The sequence below is a fragment of the Mustela lutreola genome, chromosome 2 (assembly GCF_030435805.1).
Source record: "Mustela lutreola isolate mMusLut2 chromosome 2, mMusLut2.pri, whole genome shotgun sequence".
Classification (NCBI taxonomy): Eukaryota; Metazoa; Chordata; class Mammalia; order Carnivora; family Mustelidae; genus Mustela; species Mustela lutreola.
Window position 1 is genome coordinate 90,557,888 of NC_081291.1, and position 27,873 is coordinate 90,585,760.

General features: G+C 35.7%; 1 protein-coding gene across 2 annotated transcripts; it reads left to right on the forward strand.

Moving 5' to 3' along the window:
* Positions 1-465: 465 nt before the first annotated feature.
* Positions 466-18,809, forward strand: LOC131824508 (deleted in azoospermia-like). Of its 2 annotated transcripts, none has more exons than XM_059162539.1 (11): positions 466-723; positions 7,569-7,715; positions 7,985-8,076; positions 8,833-8,884; positions 9,308-9,371; positions 9,462-9,601; positions 10,959-11,030; positions 11,770-11,820; positions 12,843-12,956; positions 14,044-14,142; positions 16,837-18,809. In XM_059162539.1, the coding sequence occupies exons 1-11, from the start codon at positions 721-723 to the stop codon at positions 16,888-16,890; spliced, it is 888 nt and encodes a 295-aa protein (XP_059018522.1). In that variant the 5' UTR covers positions 466-720; the 3' UTR covers positions 16,891-18,809. The 2 variants fall into 2 exon arrangements, with proteins under 2 accessions (XP_059018522.1, XP_059018521.1); XM_059162538.1 differs by lacking the exon at positions 466-723 and adding an exon at positions 1,364-1,586.
* The last annotated feature ends 9,064 nt before the right edge of the window (positions 18,810-27,873 follow it).

A 27,873-nucleotide genomic window follows, 5' to 3' on the forward strand; every position in this document is an offset into this window, starting at 1 on the left:
CTTGGCAGAAAAGCGCCCAAGTTTGTGGACTTTGGGGGTCTCCTTCCATGTTTTTATAAGCTTGGTTCTATTTTCTTTTTCTGTAGGCATTTAACTGATTTTGGGGGGTGATGATAGGGTAATCGTGATCCGGCTAATCCTACGCATTCAGGGCGCCATTTTGAAATTAGAGCCTAGACGCGCATCAAAAAATTTTTAATTTTAACATATATTTAAAGATGTATATTCATTTCAAGTGCGCCTCAAAGGCATTTTCAGGGTGACACCTATGTCGGGGGGGGCGGCGAGGGAAGGTCTATCGGTCTGTCTCTCGTCGGTACTTCCTGGCTGCGGAGAGCCGGCCCGCGCGCACCCCCTGCACACCCCCGATCGGGGAGCCGGCATCCCCCCAAACCCCCCCAAAGGGGGCGGGGGGCTGCCACCCATTGGCTGAGGCGTCTACCACGAGCCCCGTACCAGGCGCAGGAGCCACCTCCGGGAGCCTCGCAGGCCACGCCTCAGTTCGCCAGCGCCCCTCAGCCTCGCCACTCAGCTCTTAGGGCTCCTCGGCCTCACCGCTCGCCTTTGATTTTCCTCAGTCCTCTGACTTTTATCCCTTTGCCCAGTCAAAGCCGGGCAGTGCCACGAGAAGACCCCACAGCAGCGCCACGAGTGGTGCCAGAAGCGCCGCCTCCGCTCCTCCTCGAGCCTCACCAGAGGGAACTGCTAGCTGCCGCCATCATGGTGAGCTGAGGAGAAGGCCTAAAGGGCCCACGCCAGGTTGGGTCCTCCCGGGTGGTGGAAACTCAGCCTTTCTAGCGCTGTGCCAGAGCGGGGCTGAAAGCGGGGTCACCCCCTTCCCTTCCTGGGTGCACCAAGACAAGGCCTGAGAGAGGAGGTCGAGGCAGCGCAGAGGGGTGGAGGAGGGGCGGCATGCCAGCGGGTGTGGCAGTGGGTGGAGGCCCTGAGGGCTCGCTGTCCCACCCGCTGCCTGCCGACCACGTGCCGGGTGGCGGCCTTCACGCCGCCCTGCCTGCCTCCAGCCGTGGCGGGCTGGGTTGTGAGGGGGGCCCTTGGAGTGGGCCTCTGGGACTCGGTGGGGGGAGGGGGGCACCGCGCGCCCGCCCCACCCCCACCCTGCAGGCCTCCCTTCCCGCGCTTACCCTGTGGGGGGTAGGCAGCGCGTCGTCCGCGAGATGGCGTCAGGCTGCTGCCTACCGAACGCCCGCTGCCACCGACTCTCTGAGGGCGTCGCCTTTTGACTCGGAGGGCTGGAGTTTCCTCCACTAAGGGTTCCTTTCTGGCGGGTGGGTAGGGTGGGGGTGGGATGGGTGGGCATGTTGGGAGCGGTGCGCTCCTGCGGGAATCCGGCGGCGGGTGGGACTGGAGAGCCTCCGTGGCGACCCCTCATTCCTGGCTTGGCGCTGGGGGCTCCCTCGTGCGGCCACTAGGGACGGCAAACTCGCCGACGCCATCATCTGCGCATGAGGTCGGGCCCGCCTGTGCTCCTCCCGGACCGCGGCCCTGAGCAGTTGACAAGTTTTGTGCTTAGGAGGGACCCTTTTTCTCTCCGGATAAACCAAGAATTTCGACATAACGTACCTACGGTAGTACTACCTCTTTGGGGTGTACGTTTATGTTGAGTTTGGGTAAATGTAGAGTTGATTCACCACAAGATGCTACACTTTTAACCAACCTTACCTCACAGATGTATTATATACTGTGTGGATTTATAGTATGATCGTTAGTCTCCAATTTTCGAGCTAAAGGGAGGAAATTTATGTAGTTTATATTCCTATATAGAAGTACTAAAATGAAAATGTATAATTATACGTATTATTCTGTAGTGATTATTTGTGTTACGTCGTTATCCATGTTACTAATTACTTAATAACCACTGAGTTACTATAAAAAAAACTTCCAGTATTTTTTTTCACTATATTTTTAGAGGAAAAGGGGGAGATGCTAATAGCTGGGGTTTTTTCCCCCTGATTATAACAGTAGCATATTAACTCATTTGAAAGTAATTAGTGTAAGAAAATATTGTCCCAACACCTCTAACCACTAGTCAAGTTTTTGCTGTATGAATACCCTTCCAGATTGTTTTTATGCATGTATTGCATTTAGATAGGTGAACTTTAATTTATAGAATTTGGACCATGTCACATAATACTGTTATTTTATATCCTCTCTCCTTCACCTAATATAATGAAATATAATGAAATAATATCTTATTTCAAAGATAAAATGATTTTAAATATGTAATGTTAAGACTGTAAGATTATATCATCATTTATTTTTATCAAATTCCCTTATAATGAATACTTTTTCTGTTTAAAAAACAATACTGTCGTAAGTATATTTGTGCAAATGTTTTGGCATGCCTATTGCATTAGTTCCTTGAAATTAATTGCCAGGAGTGGAAACAACTGGGTGAAAGGTTGATGCCCATTTTAAAACAATTTTAAATTATGGTATATCCTTCCAAGTTACTCTTAATGGAACCAGGTCCCAGTGTGTAGAGAGTATGTAGAGTGATCTCTTCTCCACACTCTTTCCAATGAGAGTTGTTATAGTTTTTGAATTGCCAAACCAATAGCTGGAAAATATGTTTTAATGAGTTTTTTTTCTTTTTGATCATTAAGTTGAAGTCATTAGTTTTCAAAATTTCTTTCTCATAAATTCTTAACGCACCTTTCTATTTGGATGTTTATCTTTTTTAAAGGATTTTTAAGAACTCTTACAAATTCTTTGTAATTTACAGTGGTGGTACAGAGTTGCCTTTATTTCCTACTTATACTGGAAGTGGCAGATTCATTTTAAGCCCCATGTTAGCTTAAAATTACATCAACAGAAGATTCTTCCCTTTTATTTAGGTTTTAAAAATTAAAAAATGAAAAAAAAATTTAAAAATGAATGCTGTATTTTTTTTTAAAGATTTTATTTATTTACTTGACAGAGAGAGATCACAAGTAGATGGAGAGGCAGGCAGATAGAGAGAGGGAAGCAGGCTCCCTGCTGAGCAGAGAGCCTGATATGGGACTCGATCCTAGGACCCTGAGATCATGACCTGAGCGGCTTAACCCACTGAGCCACCCAGGCACCCCTGAATGCTGTAGTTTTTAAAATGCTTTTTCATTGGTGAGTTACAGTAGTAGCTTTCCTAAGAATGAACCATCCTTGAATTTTCAATATTAGAGATTAAGGTGGACCATTTTGATAAGGTTTTGTTATTGAGGTGTTAGTTTTGTAAAATGGTTTGAGTAATTCTCTTTTCCTGTCTTTTCTCTGGAATTTTTTTTTTCAGTTAAAGTGACTGATATTTTTTAAAGTTTGTTTATTTAAGTGATCTCTGTACCCAAGGAGCTGAAACTCACAACCTTGAGATCAAGGGTCAGACACTCTACCAACTAGGTACCCTTGAATTTTCTTTCTCCTACCCTCTGTCTTCTGTCTACCATTGTTTCTGTCTTGTGCCCTGCACATGCACAAAAAATCGGTTTCTTTACAGTTTGAAAAAACTCCCAGTGAAACTGAGCCTAAGAATCAAGTATTCTTTCCTTTCTTTAGATTGTTTTTTAAAATTCACATTTTTCTAGCAAGTTGACTATTTCATCAAGATTTCCAAATTTGCTTCCAGAGAGTTTTTACATAGCATTATCTTAAAATCTGTGGTCATAGCACCTTTTTCAAGAAAAATTTATATTTATGCTTTCTTGCCCATTTTCTTGCTAGTTTGATTTATTGTTTGGATTCTCCCCCCCTGCCCTGCCCCCAAGAGTCCACTCTTGGATTTACTTAGGAGGTCTAATTCTGATTTTCATTTCCTATTTCCTTTTAGCTTTTCTCTTTATTAGCTGCTACTTTTATGGATAGAATTTTGATGACTACAAATTGGACCTTTTTTGTAGTCAGTTTTAGATTTCAGTTTGCTTGCATGTAGATATAATAGTTGAATGAAATAATGTTAGCTGACAGCCCAGGAGCTTTAGTAATGATACAGCTTTTTTCCGGCTTTTAGTTAATTTTGTCATTTTGTTATCCAGGTAGAACAGTGAATATATTACTATAAATAGCAGTGATGAGTATTGTGTATATGATGGCCTCCAAGTTCCGCCCTATTTAATTTCCTAGCCTTACTCATCTCAAAACCCACCAACTCACTTGAATGTATAATTAAGAAAAATAATTACTTATTATGTTAAATTTGCTTTAAATTTATTTTCTGTATACTATTGATGGTTAAGGTGAATACTTTTAACACCAAACTTTTTGCTTTAGCCTAAGCATTTATTTGTGGAGTGTTTTTAGCAATAGTTTAAAAGTATTAAAAGTTGGTTATTGGTTGTGAATGTTGTATATATAAAATGTATATTAATCATATGTATAAATTATAATTATGTGTAAATAAACACACAGTAAAAGTTTAAAAATCCCTTAAAAATCAGTCTTGGTAAAAACGGAATACTTTGCTTACTTTGTTAGCTTTGAGTGCCCCCTGCTGGCTGAGGACTAAGACAGGCTAGTGCCTTAAGATGTTAAGACACTAGTAAAATGATTTGATGAATATTACATTTAATTTCTCAATTAACCAAACTGAATTTGAATAAAGCAATCCCAAACCAAACTTCCTATAATATGCAATGGACTTCCCCCCAAAATTATTGTTTAGTGTGTCAAATATCCATTTTACTTCTATAAATAGAATATGAGAATCAGAACTTTGCTTTTCAATTCTGTACACACTATCACAGAGTTTCTCAACCATGACTCTATTCACATTTTGGGACAGGTAATATCTTGCTGTGGGAAGCTGATTTTGCATTATAGGATGATTATACTGTATTCTTGGCCTCTACCACCAGATATAAGGAGTACCCCTTAGCTGTAACAATCAAAAATGTCCCTGGACCACAAAATCTCCCCTAGTTGAGAAATAATACAGTATCATAACTGTTCATAATCTGGCACAGATTTCTGGCCTGATACTATATACCTCCAAATTAAAATACATTAATCCATTGTCGTTCATGGATAGATAATACTAAACAGTTTGTCAAATAGAAAGCTATCCAAAGTTCATCCACAGATGAAGGGGAAATTGAGGAGAAAATAAAGTCTATAAGAATTTCAGACCACTGTTTTATTTGTTTTGACTTCCAAAGGAGCTAACTGAAAAGGATTGGTAATTTGTTTATAGTGAAGGGAAATCTAGTTAAGTTTCAATAGTTCAAGATATGTGGCTTATGTAATACAGTCCCACATAGAAAAAACTAAAAACAAAAAATGAAAAAACTTTAGCAACAGGTTTTTATACTACTACATTGTCATGAACTATTACTATAGTAGAGTTACAGGAAAGAATTAGGAAGTACCCAAATAGAAACACATAAAAGTAAGTACAGTTGACTTTTTTTTTTTTTTAAGATTTTTATTTATCTGATAGAGATCACAAGTAGGCAAAGAGGCAGGCAGAGAGAGGAGGAAGCAGGCTCCCTGCTGAGCAGAGAGCTTGATGTAGGGCTTGATCCCAGGACCCTGGGATCATGACCTGAGCCAAAGGCAGAGGCTTTAACCCACTGAGCCACCCAGGCACCCCTATAGTTGACTCTTGAATAATATAGGGTTTAGGAATGCTGACTCACCTTCCCTCCACACAAACTCAAAAGTTGGCATGTAAATTTTGACTCCAAAACTTAATTAGTAGTAGCCTACTGTTGATTGGAAGCCTTACTGATAACACAAACCATTGATAAACACAATTTGCAAGTTATATGGATTATATACTATAATTTTACAATAAAATAAGCTAGAGAAAAAGTATTTAGAAAATTATAAGGAAGAGAAAAATGGATTTACAGTACCGTACTGTATTGTTTTGTTTTTTAATCTGTGAACCTGGACAGTTCAAATCCATGTTTTCAAGGGTAATTGTATGTGCACAGATTAATAGAGAAAAATGCAAACATATTTGGTGATGGGACAGCTCAGATTTCATCTCTAAATAGTACAACAATTTGTAGAATCTTAAATTTATCAGTAACTTCAAGAATTCTAATTCAAAAAATACTCTAGTATTGTTACTAATTTCTCTAAAAATCACTGTGCTCCCCTTTTAAAAAATATGTATCCATTGCTTTTTTTAACCTTATTTTTCTCCATAAGAGGAAATATAATAGGTTTCTCTCTTTTGTAGTCTTTTGTGTTTCCCTTTTAAAATCAATAGGCACTTCATAAATGAACTCCAAATAAGTGGATATACCATAAACTAGTTCCTTAAGTTCCAGTTGAAATTAGTTGTTAATTAATAAAACATCACAAAATAAGTAAATAGTAAAACTAGGAAAGAAACTTTTTATCCTTTTGAAAATAAATTCAAATAACAGGACACTAATTTATATTGGCATGCCACATTATACTTTACAAAACAGATTTGCAGATGTTATCTTCAGTCTCAAAGCAGTTTTCCCAGTTATAAACAGCTGCCAAATAAGTGGCTTCTAACTAAGTAAGGCAAATGAACCTTGATTCCCCTGACTAAATCCATTTTTCTTTTATTATGCTATATTACTTTTCCAACATATATATTACCAGTAAGTTTTGCTTCAGAAAAATTTATGTTAATATTAGTATGGAAGGACTAAAGATAGAGGTCTGAATTAGAATCCAGAAAAATAATGAGTTTCATGTGTGGGTCTCTTTAACTGAAAATAAAGATAGTATCAAAGATACTATCAACGATAGTATTTTCTATTAGCCCACTGTGAAAATTAGAATTATCAGTGGGACTTACTTGGTGTTATCGAAGAAGAAAAATATTATTTCAAAAGATGCTTTGAAAACCCTAGTACTAGAGGAAAAGATTGTAAGCCTTTTTCAGCAGGAGTTAAGATATGTGAGTAAATAATGTTTTCATTTCTAAAGTAAATGCATGCTAACACATCAAGTAGTTAATTATAAAATCCATGTTTATTTTGGTGACTAGAAAGAGGAGGGAAAACAAATCAGTTTAAATCTTTGATGTGTATTTTTGAAAGGTTCATTTATATTTTTCAAAGATTTCCCATGTTTTTTAATAAGGCACTTAGTAAAGGGAAAGTTTGTTTACTGGCATACAACAGGATGACTTTAAGAGCTATTTTTACAAATCTGAACTTTCCAGTTCACAAACTCAGTATAAAGTCAGTTTTCTACGCTATGTAAGAGATGATGAGTAACACTGGTTTTATTCTTTTGTTAAAAGTTTTATGCTAATTTAGTTTAGTTTACTTCAGTTTAGTTTTAGAGAGGGGTGAGGTTCCGGAGAAGGAGAGGGAGAGAGAATCTTAAGCAGACTTCACACCCAGCAAGGAGCCAACATGGGGTTGGATCTCCTGACTGTGAATCATAATCTTAACTGATTAAACAACACAGGTGCCCCTAGTCTGATTATTTTTAATCCTAAGCCTAAACTGAGCTGTATTGCTGGCCAGTTTACTGTGAAAGTAATTTTTATGAAAATATTTTGTATTTTAAATACAAAGATTTTATTTCATATATATGGTTTTTGCCTGAATGTCTAGTGATGATATCTACTTTCCAAATTACAGTCTGCTGCAAATCCTGAGACTCCAAACTCAACCATCTCCAGAGAGGCCAGCACTCAGTCCTCATCAGCTACAACCAGCCAAGGCTATGTTTTACCAGAAGGCAAAATCATGCCCAACACCGTTTTTGTTGGTGGAATTGATGTTAGGGTATTGTATATTTCATTTATTTAAAAAAAATTTAGTGAATAAGGAGGTTGGGGTTCTGTTATAAACATAAGGTTTTTTGGAATTTCATTCAGGTTTGGAATTAGGTTTATGTTTAACGTATAGAGACTAAAACTATCATTGACAAAGATCTGCAGGTGGTTTGGGGATACTTGGGGGAGATATTTCCACATCTTCAAATCTTCTTTATAGTATACTTAAAAACTTTGAATGTTGAGTTTTTACTCTTGAAGTCAAATTCTTCTCTATAGATGGATGAAACCGAAATTAGAAGTTTCTTTGCTAGATATGGTTCAGTAAAAGAAGTGAAGATAATCACGGATCGAACTGGTGTGTCCAAAGGGTAAGTACAACATGTTCACTGTGAAAATAAAAAATAACTAACCTAGAAAAATTCAAAATTTGTTTTCTTACACTTGTATAAATCTGTTGCTTTGTTCCTTTCTTTCATATAAAGGGTAAGTTTGTTGTCAGCTCTTCTATTTGTCATTTTTGCAGTGTTTATATGTAAATATTTTCCATCATTTATTTAAGTGGATTAATCAGTTTTATCCAAAAGTTATTTTCTTTTCTCTCTCTTTTTTTAAAGATTTTTATTTATTTATTTGACAGAGATCACAAGTAGGCAGAGAGGCAGGCAGAAGAGGGAGGAGGAAGCAGGCTCCCTGCTGAGCAAAGAGTCCAATGCAGGGCTCGATTCCAGGACCCTGGGATCATGACCTCAGCCAAAGGCAGAGGCTTTAACCCACTGAGCCACCCAGGTGCCCCACAAAGAGTTATTTTCTTCATGTATTAAACAGTACTTTAAATTTTAACCATCTTGCCTTAGATAATAAATTCAGGTTCGTAGATAGGAATTTTCTGTTAACAAATGATGTTCTACACTACATTAATCTTTACACATTCTGACATAGATTGGGGAAGAAAACAAAAAACAGTAATATTAATAGAGGATTGATCATGTACATCTAACAAATATTTATTTCAGTACATTCTTCATTTTTTATCATTATCATTTCTTTCAATCATTTCATGGAATATTAGAAGTTTTATACTATTATGCTGGTGATTTTTACACATTATTTATCTGTGTTTTTAGCTATGGATTTGTTTCATTTTATAATGATGTGGATGTGCAGAAGATAGTAGAAGTAAGTAATCTTATGGCAAAATCTCTTAAGTAGCTTAAGGATGCAATGCTTAGTGTGGTTTGAGTCCTGAATATATATAGCCTTGTATAAAATATAGAAATAACTTCCTGTTTGAAATCCAAACCTCGAGTAATCTTATGTAACTTGTCAGCCCTGTTTATTTGTAATTGGACATCTGGCTTCATGAACTAGAGACAGGAAAGGTTTCAGACAGAGTGTAAAATTTTTTGATCAAATTCCAAGACTCTTTTCAACACTTGAGTGGTGAGATGTTAAGATAGCTTCATGCTGATAAATTTTGATTGAGTATGTTGTTACTATTGATCTTCTCTGAGGATATAGATTTTAGAAGACCTGGGGTGTTTACCAAAGTCTCGAAAGTAGACTTTGAAAATTGATTTTAGTTTCGTTGTTTATTTTCAGTCACAGATAAATTTCCATGGTAAAAAGCTGAAACTGGGACCTGCAATCAGGAAACAAAATTTATGTAAGTAAAGAGGAGAGTTATTCTTTTTGACATGTATAACTTTTCAGAAAACTAAAAGTGGACTTTATTTTCATTTTATTCTTTAAAAAGGTGCTTATCATGTGCAGCCTCGTCCTTTGGTTTTTAATCCTCCTCCTCCACCACAGTTTCAGAGTGTATGGAGTAATCCAAACACTGAAACTTATATGCAGCCTCCAACCATGATGAATCCTATTACTCAGTATGTTCAGGTAAGAATTATTCTTCTTCCTTTATTTTTTAATGGTTTTGGAGATTTTAATTGATGGGGCCACCTTAAAAATAAGCCAGTCTCACATTTTACTCTCTGAAATGAGAAATGGTGGAATTCCCTTAATAAGTGATATTACTCTCTGAATACTTTGAGTGATGGGAAGGAAATCTGTTACTTTTGTTAGAAATCTTTTGTTCTTAATTTTGTTTCTTATACCAAGCGAAAATCTTCTGCTATATAGTTTGTAAACCTTTATCTTAGAACTGAACTCTGTAGCTACAAAAACATACTCATCTGTTTTTCCCTGCCATGCGGTAACTCCTAAAATATTTGAAGGCAGCTTTTCTTACATGTTTGGCAGTTCTAGTTATTCTTTATTTGCAGTGATTTTCAGATGCCTTCTCATACAGATTCCTGGCTTCTGGATATGTACTGGATCTAGAATGGGGAAAAGTTTCTAAAGACAACTATATTTGTAGATTCTGTGTGTTTCTGGTATATAATTTGTTTGGTCCTGGTCTCTTTAATATTTGTAATGGGCTTTGGAATACTTATTATCTCCTATTGATGGTGAGTAACAATGATTTTTTTCTTTATTTCTTCAGTTTAAAAAACTTTTATTTCCAGGAAAAGAGAAATGGTAGTGAAGTAGTTCTGTAGTGTCTCTCATTAGTTTACATTTTCCACCTATCTGAAATGTAGGTTATATATTCGTTATTTTTCTGGCTCTAAACATGGTTAGAAGAAAACCCCTACTTGTTCCTAACACTTACTGTGAAGTATTATTTACTTGGGTCTATTCATATATGTATTACGTAGACGATTTCAATCAGTAAATATTGAAGGGTGTAAGACATTCTATTAGGGTTTTTTTTCCCCTTCAGTTTTGGGTTAAATATGGCCTTTACCTTTTAGAAATGAAATACAGAGCCACTGAGTATGTAGGAGGACTACACATTGGCTACACATTACCCAAAAGGAATACAAAATTTCCTGAAAATATTTTAACAAAGAAATAACAGGTGTATTAATATAACTTTAACATGGAAGTCTATTCTAATAGAACTTTATCATCAGTGTACGGAAGACACTTCTTAGTGGAGGCAAATATACAAGTAAGATAAAGATAAATGGGTAAAGTAAGTCACTTACCTCAGTTATCTCTTCCTCCTCCCGAACCAAAAGACTTAACATTTGACAAAGAATTTTTCTTCATGAAGCCAATCACTCCAATAGAATTCTGCATTTGTGTATAGATTTGTTTTCATACTTGGGTTGTATTGGGAATAATACTTCTTTTTAATTTTTAAGAATTTTGTTTGTTAATGCAGTTTTTCTATAAACTTTATTCTCAGGCCTATCCTCCTTATCCAAGTTCACCTGTTCAGGTCATCACTGGATATCAGCTGCCTGTATATAATTATCAGGTAATTTAAGAGGGAACAACATGTTTTACTTGGGAATACTGTTGAGGCCTTTATTCATATAAATTTTTGTAATAGTTTGTTTAGTTGAGTATGCTTAACATAAGGTAAAAAGTTAGAATAAGTCTAGGATTAGGACCTCTAGTTATTTAGAAAACATGGAATGTATTTTAACAGGAATATACTTATTAGCACAAAGTTTTGTCTTGTATTGTCTTAGAATATTTGCTGTCCTCTTCTGTATTTCAGCATACATTCTTCATCCTTGTTGTCAAATAGCTGAAATGTCCTGACTGATTTTTACAATTTCTTCTAGTGGGATTGGTCAAAATAAAATGATTACTCAATTCTTAGAGCTTTGGATTCCAATTATATTTGGTAGTGTTTATTTTAGCTGACTACTACAAGGGAGTAGGTCTCTGAATTTCTATCATAGATATGGCCATATCTGTGACCCATGACCATTATCTATGGTCATAAATTCAAAGCTATTATTTTTTATTTTTTTCTGAAAGCCAACACAGAAAATTGAGAAAAACTTAGAGTTTATATATGAAAGTAACAAACCCTCAGGTATTAGAAACATAAAGTACTTTTTTCTTCCATTATGTTTCTGTTACTACAAGTTCAAGAATCCAGCTTGATAAATATTTCAACATTGTCTTTCACATTCATGAAAATTTATAGGAATGGCTAACTAACTGTTACTGCCTCTCTCTCTCTCTCTCTCTCTTTTTTTAAGATGCCACCACAGTGGCCTGCTGGAGAACAAAGGAGTTATGTTATACCCCCGGTAAGGTGAATTAGCCAAACATATACTTTCTTTAATTTTTTATTATTTATTTGCTTATTTATTTTTGGAGAGGGAGAAAGAGTGGAGGGGAAGAGGGAGAGGGAGAGAGAAATTTAAGCAGGCTCTACACCCAGTACAGAGCCAGATGTGGGCCTCAGTCTCACAACCCCGGGATCATGACCTGAGCCAAAATCAAGAATCAGACACTTAATGGACTGAGGCACACAGCCACCCCTTTCTTTTCTTTATTTTAAAATCTTTTCTTATTTTAACTGTTAAATGTTTCCTTGCCTTTTGCCATCTCACATATGCCTGGGCATAATAATTTTAAATTCCGTATCACATGTATTTTTTATTGATTTCTTGTCAATGCCAAGTTTATTCTTTCATGCAAGAAACTGTGCTTTTCGTTTCTCAGATTGTTCTTAGGTTAAGACAATGGCTGCTCTGCATACAACAGGTGCTAAATTGTATATAATCCAAGAAAGATAGTATTAATACCTATGCTAATTGTAATTCAAAGAATTTAGAATTAGTATTGAAACTGTCTCTAGTTTTCTACCCGTAAAAACATCTGTTGAAGAAAAGCATATATTTCACTGTTAATACTGTTATATGAGAAATAAAAGAGGCTGTTAGCTCTGAAACATTGAGCCTTTACCTTTTTTTTTTTTTTTTTCCTTTTTTTCCCGGATTTACCTTTTATCAGGATTGGACCTTTGAATAATATAACATGAGTTAAAATTCTCAGGCACTGGTAAATTCTTATTCTATTACTACATGTTGGAGTGTCTTTCTTAGAGCCCTTCTAATCTAATTTTGTTGAAGCTTGGAAGACTTTTCAAATATAAGACTATTTTAGTGCTTTTCAGCTATTCAATTTAAAGTTTCTGAAATAATACAAAAATTACAACACAACCCACATTTAAATGCTAAATATAAGCTTACCTAATTTGAAGAATAAATTGTTTAGAAATGTATCTAATGTACATCTCTTTAATTATACTTTTATTATAATTTAGGCTTATACTGCTGTTAACTACCACTGTAATGAAGTTGATCCAGGAGCTGAAGTTTTGCAAAGTGAATGTTCTGTTCATGAAGCTACTCCATCCTCAGGAAATGGCCCACAAAAGGCAAACATATAATTTTGTTTATTGATATTTATATTTTCACAATTATTTTTTGAAGTTTTAATAATGGCCCTTTGAGATGTAAGCATCTTTTTTCAAATTTAAGTAGGGAAGCCAAAAATTACAGAGCTTAAGTTATTGACTAATAATTTGGCAGTTTTTATAAAATTTGATGAAATTTTGGGTACCCCCAAGCTTTCAGTGTTTACATATAGTTTGTGAAAGAGTAGACTTTTTCTCTCTTATATTTTCATTGTTTTTAAGATCATACTTAAATAACTATTAATGTAATTGGTAGAATGCAGAAGACAGGTAGGTTTCCTCAAGAATCCTCACTTCAAAAGAGAGATTAGTATGAATTATACCTACCTTTTTTCCCATTTAAACATTTATTTAGCTGAATAGTAATATATAATTATTTATTGTATTCTCTCCATAATATTATATATGGTAGCAGCTCTCAGGAGTGGTGGAGTCACTAGTTATAACTGAAATACTGAAATAGGTGGAGTTGCTTCTTTTTTAATCATTAGAACAAACTACTAGCAGTGTGCTCTTCAGTGCTCCTATGTTTTTCTTGAGTGGGTGGGAATGTGGAAGTAGTTGATGTGATAGGAATGTATATAATAATATTGAAGGTTTCCCATTGGATTTTGTGAAATTTATCCTTGTGTTTCTCAATGGAAGAAGTTGTTGAGAACTACTCAACTACAGAGTAAAGAAAAAATGCCTTGATTTGAGTGATGAATAGTTAAAATTATCCGGTTTTATCCTGGATGTTTTTTCTTGGAATGTTGAAGTTCACTGTTTCTTATTTATCAGGAAAAATTAAAGAGCCTTGAGCAAATATCTGAGGGTTTTACTAAATTGAGCTTTATAACTAGTACTCTTAAGATTCTAAAAAATTTTATTTGATAAAAAGTTACTTATTGACATGTAATGAATTACATGAAAATGTAATATATTGTGAATTACATAGTATTTTATAGATTACATAAGAATTCTTCAGAAAGAAGCACATGTATTCGTTCAACTTTCTTTAAAAAGCTTGTTAAAGCGAGTAAAATATTGAAAATACTTCTCTTTTCAGAAATCTGTGGACAGAAGCATACAGACTGTGGTATCTTGTCTATTTAACCCAGAGAACAGACTGAGAAACTCTCTTGTTACTCAGGACGACTACTTCAAGGTATGACAGAATAATATACAGGATAAAAAGCATATCTGTCAGCTATGAAGCATCTTTTTTTCTGTGGGATATATGTTTTGAGATTACAAAGAGCATTTAATTGAACTCTTGGATTTGACTGTAACTCAGAAAACCTCTGTGAGTGAGTTTTACCTGGCTATTTTATGCTGCTCAAACCTTGATCTAGTGTAGTTTGTCCTTAGGGAAGAAACCTTTAGCAGAAGTTTATAATTGAAAAGGTTGTGAAAGAAGAGAGTTTGAAAGAGAATATTGGCTTGACCAAATGGAAAAAGAGGAAATTTTAGGTGCATAAAGCAGAACATACCTCAGAGATACCTCAGGTTCAGTTTCATACTGGTGCAATAGGTTAAATATGCAATAAAGTAAGTCAAATGAATTTTTTTGTTTCTCAGTACATATAAAAGTTATGTTCACACTGTACTGTAGTCTATGAAGTGTGCAATAGCAGTATATCTAGAAAAAAGTATATATATCTTAATTAAAATATACTTTATTGCTTAAAAAAAATGCTGTCATCTGAGCTTTCAGTGAGTCAGAATCACTGACCCTAGATCACCATAACAAATAATAATAATAATGCGTGAAATATTAAGAGAATTACTAAAATGTAACACAGAGACACAAAGGGAACAAATGCTGTGGGGAAAATGGTGCCAGTAGACTTTCAGTTCACTCTAATGGGGGAGGAATATTGTGCAAAAGAAAGGTATTTTTTTATAACAGGTTTATTGAGATACAGTATACTACCATACAGTAAACCCATTTAAAACAACTCCATTTTTTAATGTATTCACAAAATTGTGCAATCATGACCACAATCAGTTTTAGAATATTTTAATCCCCTCTTAAGCCATTAGCAGTCACTCTTTATTTCCCCCCAGGTCCTCTACCCCTAGGGAGTCACTAGCCTGCTTTTTTTTTTTTTTTAAATAAAGATTTTCCTATTCTGGACATTTCATATAAATAGAATAATGCAATATGTGACGTTTTGTGACTGGCTTCCTTCACTTAGCATAATGCTTTTAAGGTTCATCAGTGTTACAGTGTGTACTTCATCTCTTTTTATTTATGGATATACCATCCTTGTGTATTTATTACTTAAGAGACAACTTGGGTTGTTTCCACTTTCTCTGATGAAAAATGCTGTGAACATTCATGGACAAGTTATTCTGTGGACCTATGCTTTTATTTCTCTTAGGTATATACCTGGGAATGAAACTGCTGACTAATAGTAACTATGTTTAACCTTTTGAGAAATTGCTAGAATTTCTCCAAAATGACTTATACCATTTTATATTCAAAGGGAAGTTTTTAACTATTGTTTTCTGTCTTAAAACAAGGAAAGGAGAATAGCTTTTTTTCTGCCTATGAATGGGCATAGGGTGAAACTTTAAGCCTTTTTAAAGGATATACTAAGGACTTCCTTCTTAATACAGAAGAAGAGCAGAGCCATAGCTGGATTAAGTTATTGTCATCTTCACAATAGGAAGTAAAACACATTGATTTAAAATTTTGATGTTTGTTCTCTTATTATTTCATTATACACAGACAGTATAATTTAAAAGGAAAGAACTAGGGTTGTATGGCAGCCTACCTTGCCCAAAGTTCTGAAGGTTAAATAGGTAGTACTTAAATATGTTTGCAAAGCAAAAAGTACTCTTTAAACTTGAGTTTTCACCTGGTATTAGGCAAAAACCTTACTTTGAATCTTCAGTTTTCTGTTCTTCTGCTCTAGGAGTCAAAAGTTGGTAGTCTAAAGTTGTCTGGTATCTAGACCTCTTTTGATTGGCTAAATGTTATTGTTGTTTTAATTGAATTTGAATGTATCAAGGCAAGGTATATACTTTTCCATCTACCTGGAAATCTTCACATCCTACCTGACCTCTGAAGGTAACTTGAGTTTGTGACCACTTTTTTGGGCTTTAACCTAAATAGGATATTATCCTGTTGACAGATTGCAAAATTTCCAGAAGCCACTCTTCTTTATATGACAACTGACTTTAATCTTAGGAAAAGGGCACAGTTAAGCTCTTAGAGAAAAGAAAATACCATTGTGTTAGTACTAGTTCATTCAGCTCCATTCCTTTTTATAAGACCTTACCTCCTAATATTTGCACATCCACAGGCAACATAAAGTGAAAGGAAATTTTATGTATATTTTTTATTTATCTCTTCATTTCCTGAAGAATGATATATCTTGATCACAAGTTAAGGGTATGCCTTTAAATATAGCAAAATTTTTGTTTTTTTAACCAAAAAGCATAGTATTTCAGTTCGAAGTGGAGTGCTATACTCAAGCTGTGATTTCTACCAGATACACTCTGTTAGTAAAAACAGTACTTTTAAAAAATTACGTATGTTTTCCACCAGCTGTCTTTGGTGACATCACTGCCAAGTCATTAATTAAGAATCTTAATAAAATGACATTGACTCCCAAGTCCTCTGTTTGAGTTTACTGAGATTTCTTTTTAAATTGTTGAATAAAACTAGGTCATTGGTATACTTGTTATCTTAAAGTTCAAGAAAGCTTCCCAGAAAGGATCATTTTTCTCTTATTGATAGTTTTTTAAAAATCCAGAATAAATGCTTTAAGTATTTTGCAACTATCTTAGGTCATAGTGATAATACAAAATTTCCAATGAAGTAAAAAAGGACTGTTTCTGTCTTTTCTAGGATAAAAGAGTACATCACTTTAGAAGAAGTCGAGCAGTGCTTAAATCTGTTTGATCCTCTCTGCTAACTTTCTAGTCTCGTGGAAAGTTGCTGGTTTTGATTATTAAGAAGAGACTGAAAGTTTTCACTATTAGAGAAGTTTAATTCTGAAATTTTATAACTCACACTCAGACTTTCTTACATAAGTTGTGGTAGATTGCCTAGTTTTATTTTACATTGAAACTGTTCATTAGATATTTATTTAGAAACTGGTTCTGTGTTCAATATATAGTTGAAAGTAAAAAATAATTGAGACTGAAAGGAATAACTTTATCTGTAAGGATTTTTTTTTAATTGAAACTGACATTTTAAGAGTTTAAAAGCAATTGCTGATTTTCCAAAAATTAGAAAACCTATTTTGAAAGGTCAGAATTTTTATAGTTTGAATTCAAGCATTTCACTTCTCCAACAAGTACTTGTGAACAGTACAATATTTACAGTATTGTTCTTTACATTTATGATTTGTCTCAAAATTTACCACAAAAGCAGAGTTTTTAAAACTGTATTTTTAATCAGTGGAACTCAATATATAGTTAGCTTTATTGAAGTCTTCCTTGTCTAAACCCAGTAAAAGAGAGTCTAAACAAACAGTCCAATCAGTGGGTCTTAAGTTTATTAGTTCAAAGTACTTGTTTTTTATCTAGAATCCACAAATATATATCTTATTTGATTGGGATGCTAATTAGGATAACTAAAATTCTGGGCATAATTTTTTTAAAAATCCAAAACAAACAAAACTTTACTAGGTACATAAGCTGCTTCTCAGTGAGTTACCATTCTCCTTTTTTCTTTAATTTCTTTTTCCCTTGAAATGCTAAACTCAATGGCTGTATCTTAAATTGTGCAAAATACTGCTATTAAAGAATGCTGAAACTTTTTTTATGTCACTTAAAAGGTTAATCAGAGTATCTGAAAGGAATTGTTTTTATAAAAACATTGAAATATTAGTTATTTGTTAAAGAGCAAATATATTTTATTTTTGCCTGTTAACCTATTATAGTTCCCTTTTTAAAGTAAAATATGTTTAAAAGAGTCAAAGTGGTTGTGTTTCAAAACCACTAAAGTTTTAAGTGTATCTCTAGAATATACTAGGACAGAGCTAACAATCATTTCTAGATTAGCTAGTCTCTTTGTTAGATGTTGTAAATTGTGACAGCTAGAGCACTAGAGCCCCTTTGCTGCCCTTACAGTCTTGATTTTCCAGTCTGTAGCACCATTCTTCCAGGAGGTTTGCTCCTTGAACAGATGATATAAAGAAGAGAAGTAGCAACTTGAACAGTTTGAGGGCTAAGCCTTGAAAAGGTAGCAACAGGACAAAACCTTTCTAAGGGAAACACTGGATCAGCATCATTTGACCTGCCATGAAAATGAGTTTAAAGTGGCTTCCTGGCCTTTCTTTCATTGGTCCCTTCACTAAAAACATGGAGACTCTATTTAGCCCTAACGTAAGGCAACTACTGTGGGCCATATCAGTCTTCATTGTTGTCTTATAATCCCTAATAATTTTTACTCTGAATCTGAAGGGAAGAGTCTTTTAACGTAAGGATCCCTGAGAGGGCTTTCTTATGCCTCAGAATTTGAAAGTGCCCTGAAATTTGTCCTTTAAAAAATTCTCTGTACTTTTTTTGGGGTGTGCTATAACATTCTTAGATATATCATTCTGTGATTAAATTTCCAGGTTACTCTAAATGATACCTAAATTTGAAAGAGCCAATTCTAATTATCCCAATGTGACCTTAAGAAAAGTAAGAGAATAAACTTTATTTTTCTGCTTTTTTTGTTGGACTGAAGTATTTAAAAGAGTAAGGTAGAAATAAGAGACAAAAAGTCCTGAACCTTTCAAAATGGAAAATTAATTTTAAACTTATAAGTATGTTCCTATTTCCTATTGTTGAAATTGTTTTTGCATAAATGAATAAACAGAAATAAAGAAACTTTTTTTTCCCAAAATCATTTCAACCTGTTTATTCATGTCATATCAGCTAAAGAGATAGTGGGGAATTGGGTGGGTAGTGATGTGAAAAGGTTTAAATTCTTAAAATTCAAAAGTTGTAAATATTATTCAATTTATTAATCTGATGGGGTTACTTTATGAAAGCAAATTTTGATACACTGCATTTTATTGCTCTCTTATGAAATTAAGAGATAGGTTTTTCTGAGAAAATAATCCCTTGTAGGTGAAGTTGGAAATGGTTAATGGGTTCCAGTGCCATGAATTAACAGAGTGGTGCCTAGTGAGAATGCTGGTAAGTCACATGTAACTATAGTTTCATGACCAAGGTCCCTCTCATTTTGGACTCTATATAAATATTTTGTGTACTGCATACTTTGGACCTCACCTCTGTGACCCTTATTTGGAAATATTGCAGTTGTCTATGATAGGGCTTAAATTTTTCATATTATATGTACTTCATATGAGGATGTATCCAAAAGATCATTACTCAAGCTCCAGTACTCAGAGTTCTATAAACTAAAGCCAGAAAAGAGGAAATTCTCCCCTTTGAACACTCTTATGCTACCTTTCATAACTGACTCATTACTAGAAAAATAGATACTAAGTTTTTCTAAGAAGAAAAGTGCCTTCTGAATCACCAAAGATTAAGTTTTAATATTTCAAGTATAATTTGTTGAAGATTAGTAATCCTGAAATGCACATGTGTATGTATGTATACACACATACATATATACTGGCCGTTTTTCAGAATATCTGATTAGCCCTGACTAAGCTAAATAAAAATGTATAACATTTTGAGACCGTAAAGCTAGACTACGTATATCTTAAACAGTTGTTTTAAACCTGCCTGAAGGGGCACCTGGGTGGCTCAGTGGGTTAAAGCCTCTGCCTTCAGCTCAGGTCATGATCTCAGGGTCCTGGGATTGAACCCTGCATCAGGATCTCTGCTCAGTAGGGCGCCTGCTTCCACCTCTCTGCTTGCCTCTCTGCTGCTTGTGATCTGTCTGTCAAATAAATAAGTAAAATATTTTTAAAAATGTCCTCAAATGTATTTTCGGGGCACCTGGGTGGTTCAGTGGGTTAAGCCTCTGCCTTCGACTCAGGGCATGATCTCGGGGTCCTGGGATCAAGCATCGCATTGGGCTCTCAGCTCAGCAGGGAGCCTCCTTGCTCCTCTCTCTCTCTCTCTCTGCGTGCCCCTCTGCCTACTTGTGATCTCTCTCTGTGTCAAATAAATAAAATCTTAAAAAAAAAATTAACCTGCTTGATATATATTTTATATATATATATATATATATATATATTTTTTTTTTTTTTTTTTTTTTTTTACAATTTTGTTTACTTATTTGACAGAAGGCAGAGCGGCAGGCAGAGAGAGACTGAGGGTGAAGCAGGCTCTCTGCTGAGCAGATAGCCTGATGCAGGGCTGCATACCAGGACCCTGAGATCATGACCTGAGCTGAAGGCAGAGGCTTAATCCACTGAGCCACCCAGGTGCCCTGAAACCTGCTTGATATTTTAAATGTATTTGCAAGTTGAGGAATACCTCAAAATTCTCAACACAAAACCAAGTCTTTGGAATTGAAAAAGAAATTTCATATAGCATCTTTTTTTGGTAAAATGTTGCAAATTATGATAAAAATCAAGTGATGTCAAAAAGGTTGGTCAGCCCTGTAAGAAATATATTGTGTGCTTTTTCCTTCCTAAGAACATGTAACCTTTGTATGGTTTAAAATAACTAATACTGATTGCTCTACTTTAACTGCAAGGTATTTGTTGACTTTCAAAAATAAATACTCCACAGGAGTTCCTTGTATTCGTGAAGCTCTCTATACACTTTTCTAAAATTCTCTTGGTTGTCTTTAAAGGTAAACTCATAAAAACGGGCCGCCACATTGCTTAATCGTCTTGCCTGCTTTCATGACTGTTGTTTGAGGGTAATAAGGAGCAGCAGTGATAAGGCAACGTGCCACTCTGCTTATTGCAAAGATGGCAATAGAGAGGGTGGGGGACCATAAGGGGGAGAAAAGCGGCAGTATTTTCCATTGACCAAGTCTTGCAAATAGGCCCAGCTGTTGAGTAGGATCATTTGGAATCCCTGAAACACTTCCAGATGAGGATTGCTCCTGTACATACATTGATAACTGTATAATCTAGCTCTTCCCGACATTACATGTAATATGTCTGTGTGTAACTGAATCTTCTTGAGCAATTCCTCACCACCCATCATCAAAAACTCTTGAGTTTTCCATCTGTAGACAGTACATTTGGTAGTAGAAAACAATAAACATAAGAAGTTCAAACTATAAACATGCGGTTTTGAATGCTCATGCAAAATATTCAGTCTGTAGCAAAGAAATGATAGGTAATTCTGCTTTGCATTTAGAGTTAAAAACATCTGTCTAATATGGCTGTAGCTGTGGGCCAATCCCAAGGAAATACAAAAAATTGTCTCTTGATACAGAAGTTGAAACTAGCACTGTACAATTAAGCTCTACGGTAGCTATATTTTATGTTTTAAACTGGTTTGAAACTGAAACTTTCCCACTTAGTCTCTAGTTCATTTCCCCAAGGCACATGGAAGCTTTGTATCTTATGTGTACCTCCATTAAGGCTGCATGCCAGGAATATGCCTTTTCCCACATAAAATTCCCAGATACCAGTTCAGTAGGTCTTTAACGATAGAACAAATGCTTGCATAACTGGGTTATTGGGGTCATGAAAGCTCCTTACAAATTTGAAGCAATAGTAACATTTCACACAGTTCAGAAAGTTGGAGGTTTTATAATCCTTAATCAGTACTTTTTTACAGAAAACAGATCTAGCAAAAGTACATGAAGGTTCTAATCTCATCTATTGTCTTTCCCCAGAATAAAATGAATAGAAACATACTCTGTTCTGGTTCAATCTTGGTTGAAACTATTTATTGTAGAAGAAAGGCAGGTCAAGTCAACTGATCTTTACTGGTATAGCCAGATCAACTGTTTGCAGTTGGGCTGGTCCCCTCTGCCCTTGCACACTTGTTAAAAATGTTTAGTATTATCAATCTACCACCACCACCACCACCCCAGAATAAATGGCTAGACTAGTAGGAATGGAGAGAAATCATTTAAAATACAGAGGCCATTTTCTCTTTGTTTTTTCCTAAGCTTATCTCCTATCTAGTGTTTATTTGCTTCACAGTGTGAGTAAAATCTGAACACTGCTTAAGTAATACACCTACTAAATGAGAAAAGTTTTAACTGCATTTTTTTCTTCTGAACGTAGTTTGGTTACTGTTCATCGTTTTGGTTTTGGTGGTATGTCAATCTTTGACAAAATAAAAACCTATACACTCACTTTTCAAAATTATATCTATAATTAGATCAACTTTATGTTTGATGGGGTAAGTTTCCTCAATGATACCCATCAGGAAAGTCAAAGAACATCAGAACCATCATCTGGGATGCTTTTCAGAGATTAGATTCCTGGGTCTTAATCTCAGATGCTTTTATTCTGTAGGCTTGGGCTCAGAAATCTGTATTTTTACCATGTCCCTTGGGGATTCTGATCTCTACAATACTCACTTTGAGGAATAACTGCCCCAGATGAAGATCTCTCAGCATGTCATCTCAGGCTACCTCTAACTTTGAAATAGATAGATTTGGAGATCAACTCTGTTAGATCCATTTTGACTCATTCACAAATTATTTTGTTGGCATAATTCATCTTTTCCTGCCAAGCCAACAGGTTCAGGAGTGTCTATTGTCCACACACAAGGGAGACTCACAAAAAGGCTGAAAAGTGGATTGAATGAGGTCTGAAAGTCAAGATATGTAGCCAAAAATAAATGTTAAGACAGAAGAGGTAGTGACTGCAGAAGAAACGCTGGATTCTGAAGCCAAGTGCTGGTATGCCATGGGTATGGAACTAGGCTCAGCTGGGAAGGGGCAGAGTGCACATTAAGGAGGCAGGGATAATATACTTGCCTCCTGGAGAGAGGAAATCTACCTTTGGCCCACTTGGAAAATTTCATTATACTACCCATGGATTTTAGAGGAGTGTGGCCTGTTCATTGCTTATTTTCCGACCTTTGAATTAGTATCTCTCAGCCTTAACAAGAATATTAATATCAAATATTGTTTTCTGTTTTGTTTTTTAGATACTAGAAGCATTCATACTTTTTTCCTCAATTATTTTTTATTCCCATTTTTAAAAACTTTTTAAAATTCGATTAACATAGTGTATTATTAGTTTCAGAGGTAGAATTCAGTGATTCACCAGTCTTTTATAACACCCAGTGCTCATTACATCACATGCGCTTCTTAATGTCCATCACCCAGTTACCCCATCCCCACAACCACCTCTCCTCCAGTAACCCTGTTTGTTTCCTATGATTAAGAGTCTCTTATGGTTTGTCTTGATTTATTTTTCCCTCCCTTCCCCTATGCTCCTCTATTTTGTTTCTTATGTTCCACATGTGAGTGAAATCATGTAATTGTTTTTCTCTGATTGTCTTATTTTGCTTGGTATAATATCCACTAGTTCCATAAATATCATTGGAAATGGCAAGATTTCATTTTTTGATGGCCAAGTTATATTTCATCTTCTTTATCCATTATCATCTTTATCCATTCATCTGTCAAATGGTCATCCGGGCTCTTTCCATCATTGGCTATTGTGGACACTGCTGCTATAAACATTGGAGTGCACATGCCCCTTCAGATCACTACATTTGTATCTTTGGGGAAAATACCCAGTAGTGCCATTGCTGGGTTGTAGAGTAGCTCTATTTTCAATCTTCTGAGGAAACTTTGTACTGTTTTTCAAAGTGATTGCACCAGCTTGGGTTCCCATCAACAGTGTAAGAGGTTTCCCCTTTCTCCACATCCTCACCAACATCTGTCATTTCCTGACTTGTTAATTTTAGCTATTAACCTCACTGTTGTGAGGTGGCATCTCATTGTGGTTTTGATTTGTATTTCCCTGATGCTGAGTGATGTAGAGAATTTTTTCATGTGTCCATTGACCATTTAGATGTCTTTGGAGAAATGTCTGTTCATATCTTCTGCCTATTTCTTGATTGGGTTGTTTGTTCCTTGTTTGGTTGTTTGTAAGTTCTTCATAGATTTTGGATACTGCCCTTTATCTGGTACATCATGTGCAAATATCTTCTCCCATTCTCTCAATTGTCTTTTGGTTTTGTCAACTCTTTCCTTTGCTGTGCAAAAGGTTTTCATCTTAATGTCCCAGTGGTTCATTTTTACCTTTGTTTCCCTTGCCTTTGAGACAATGTCTAGCAAGAAGTTTCTGAAGCCGAGGTCGAAGAGGTTGCTGCCTGTGTTCTCTTCTAGGACTTTGATGGATTCCTGTCTCACATTTAGGTCTTTCATCCATTTTGAGTTTATTTTTGTGTATAGTATAAGGAAATGGTCCAGTTTCATTCTTCTGTATGTGGCCATCCCAATTTTCCCAACCCCTTTGTTCAAGAGATTGTCTTTTTCCCACTGGACATTTTTTCCTGCTTTGTTGAAGATTAGTTGACCACAGAGTTGAGGGTCCATTTCTGGGCTCTCTATTCTGTTCCATTGATCTGTGTGTCTGTTGTTGTGCCAGTACCATACTGTTTTGATGATTACAGCTTTGTAATAGAGCTTGAAGTCCGGAAATGTGATGCCCCAGGTTGGGTTTTCTTTTTCAACATTCATTGGCTTTTCTGGTTCCATACAAATTTTAGGATTTTTTTGTTCCAGCTCTGTGAAAAATGTTGATGGCATTTTGATAGGGATGGCATTGAATGTATAGATTGTTCTAGGTAGGATAGACATTTTAACAGTATTTGTTATTGCAATCCATGAGCATGGAACATTTTTCTTTTTCTTTGTGTCTTCCACAATTTCTTTCATGAGTGTTCTATAGTTTTCTGAGTATGGATCCTTTGCCCCCTTAGTTGGGTTTATCCCTAGGTGTATCTTATGGTTTAGGGTGCAATTGTAAATGGGATCAACTCCTTAATTTCGCTTTCTTCTCCTTGTTAGCAGAAATGCAACTGGTTTCTGTGCATTGATTTTATTTCCTGCCACATTGCTGAATTCCTGAATGAGCTTTAACAATTTGGGGGTGGAGTCTTTTGGGTTTTCCACATAGAGTATCATGTCCCCTGCAAAGAGTGAGAGTTTGACTTCTTTGCCAATTCTGATGCCTTTTCATTTCTTTTTGTTGTCTTATTGCTGAGGCTAGTAGTACTATGTTGAACAATAGTGTTAAGAGTGGACATACCTGTTGTATGCCTGACCTTAGGGGAAAAACTTTTCAGTTTTTCCTCATTAAGAATGATATTCACTGTGGGCTTTTCATATGTGACTTTTATGATATTGAGGTATGTTCCCTCTATCTCTACACTGTAAAGAGCTTTAATCAAGAAAGGATGCTGTACCTTCTTAAGTACAATGATTTTTCTGCATCTGTTGAGAGAATCAGTTCTCGTCCTTTCTTTTATTAATGTAGTGTATCACATTGATTGATTTATAGATGTTGAACCACCCTGGCAGCCCAGGAATAAATCTCACTTGGTTGCGGTGAATAATCCTTTTAATGTACTTTTGGATACAATTGGCTAAAATCTTGGTGAGAATTTTCACATCCATGTTCTTCAGGGATATTGGTCTGTAATTCTCCTTTTTGGTGGGGTCTTTGTCTGGTTTTAGGATTAAGGTAATGCTGGCCTTATAAAATGAGTTTGGAAGTTTTCATCCCATTTCTATTTTTTGGAAAAGTTTCAGAAGACTAGTATTAATTCTTTTTTCAATGTTTGGTAGAATTCCCCTGGGAAGCCCTGGGCTCTTGTTTGGTGGGAGATTTTTGACTACTACATTAATTTCCTTGCTGGTTTTGGGTCTGTTCGGGTTTTCAATTTCTTCCTGGTTCTACTTTGATAGTTTATAAATTTCTAGAAATGCATCTGTTTCTTCCAGATTGCCTAATTTGTTGGCATACAGTTCCTCATAATAAGTTCTTGTGATAGTTTGTATTTCTTCGGTATTGGTTGTGATCACTCCTTTTTCATTCATGATTTTATTTGGGTCCTTTCTCTTTTATTTTTGATAAGTCTGGCCAAGGGTCTATCAGTCTTACTAATTCTTTCAAAGAGCCAGCTCCTAGTTTCATTGATCTGTTCTACTGTTCATTTGATTTCTACTTCATTGATTTCTGCTCTAATCTTTATTATTTCTGTTCTTCTGGGTTTAGGCTATATTTGCTATTCTTTCTCCAGGTCCCTTAAGTGTAAGGTTAGGTTGTGTATTTGAGACCTTTCTTGTTTCTTGAGAAAGGCTTATATTGCTATATACTGCTTTTGCTGCATCCCAAAGGTTTTGAACAGTTGTGTTGTCATGTTTGTTTGTTTCCATGATTTTTTTTTTAATTCTTCTTTAATTTCCTGGTTGACCCATTCATTCTTTAGTAGCAATCTCCATGTATTTGAGTTCTTTCCAAATTTCCTCTTGTGACTGAATTCAAGTTTCAAAGTGTCGTGGTCTGAAAATATGCAGGGAATGATCCCAATCTTCTGGTACAGGTTGAAACCTGATTTGTGACCCAATGTGTGATCTATTCTGGAGAATGTTCTATGTGCATTCGAGAAGAATGTATTTTCTGTTGCTTTAGAATGGACTTCTCTGAATATGTCCATGAAGTTCATCTGGTCCAGTGTGTCATTCAAAGCACTGTTTTCTTTGTTGATCTTCTGCCTAGATGATCTGTCCATTGCTAGGACATTGCTAGTAGGATGTTAAAGTCCCCTACTCTTACTGTGTTATTATCAATGTGTTTCTTTAATTTTGTTATTAATTGGTTTATATAATTGGCTGCTCCCATGTTAGGGGCATAAATATTTACAGTTGTTAGATCTTGTTGGATAGACCCTTTAATTATGATATTGTGTCCTTCCTCATCTCTTATTACAGCTTTTTCTTTAAAATTTAATTTGTCTGATAAAAGGTTTGCCCCACCTCAGCTTTCTTTTGATATCCATTAGCATGATAAATGGTTCTCCACTCCCTCCCTATCACTTTCAATCTGGAAGTGTCTTTGGATCTAAAATGAGTCTCTTGTAGACTGCATATCAATGGTTCTTGCTTTTTTTTTTTAAGATTTTATTTATTTATTTGACAGAGTTCATAAGTAGGCAGAGAGGCAGGCAGAGAGAGAGGGGGAAACAGGCTCCCTGCTGAGCAGAGACCCTCCCAACCCCCATGTGGGGCTTGATCCCAGGACCCTGAAATCATGACCTGAGCTGAAGGCAGAGGCTTAACCCACTGAACCACCCAGTTGCCCCTGAGTCTTGCTTTTTTATTCAATCCGATAACCTGTGTCTTTTGATGGGGGCATTTAGTCCATTTACATTCAGAATTCACTATTGAAAGATATAAATTTAGTACAATTGTATTATCTGTAAAGTCACCAGTTCTGTATATTGTCTCTGTTCCTTTCTGGTCTGTGTTACTTTTGGGCTCTCTCTTCACTTAAAGGATCCCCTTTAATATTTCTTGCTGGACTGGTTTGGTGATCACAAATTCTTTTAGTTTTTGTTTGTCTTGCAAGCTCTTTATCTCTCCTATTCTAAATGACAACCTAGCTGGATAAAATATTCTTGGCTACGTATTTTTCTCTCATTTGGCATCCTGAATATATCATGCCAGTCCTTTCTGGCCTGCCAGGTTTCTATGCATAGGTCTCTTGCCAGTTTAATGTTTCTACCCTGATAGGTTAAGTACTTCTTATCCCAAGCTGCTTTCAGGATTTTCTCTGAAATTTGCAAGCTTTATTTTTATATATTGAGGTGTTGACTTATTTTTATTGATTTTGAGGGGGTTCTCTATGCTTCCTGGACTAGATAGAATGTCCATTCCCTTCTCCAGATAAGGAAAGTTCTCAGCTATAATTTGCTCAAATATGCCTTCTCTCTCTCTCCTCCCCTCTCCTGGGACCCCAATTATTCTAATATTGCTTCACTTTATGTTATCACTTATCTCCTGAATTCTCCCCTTTTGATCCAGTGATTATTT

What these genes read in the sequence shown, in the direction of transcription:
- LOC131824508 (XM_059162538.1), top strand. Translation starts at nt 1,464, where the DNA reads ATGAGGTCGGGCCCGCCTGTGCTCCTCCCGGACCGCGGCCCTGAGCAG. An exon ending in TGCCTGTATATAATTATCAG is followed by an intron (nt 11,031 to 11,769) that starts GTAATTTAAGAG and finishes TCTTTTTTTAAG; the next exon opens with ATGCCACCACAGTGGCCTGC. An exon ending in CAGGAAATGGCCCACAAAAG is followed by an intron (nt 12,957 to 14,043) that starts GCAAACATATAA and finishes TTCTCTTTTCAG; the next exon opens with AAATCTGTGGACAGAAGCAT.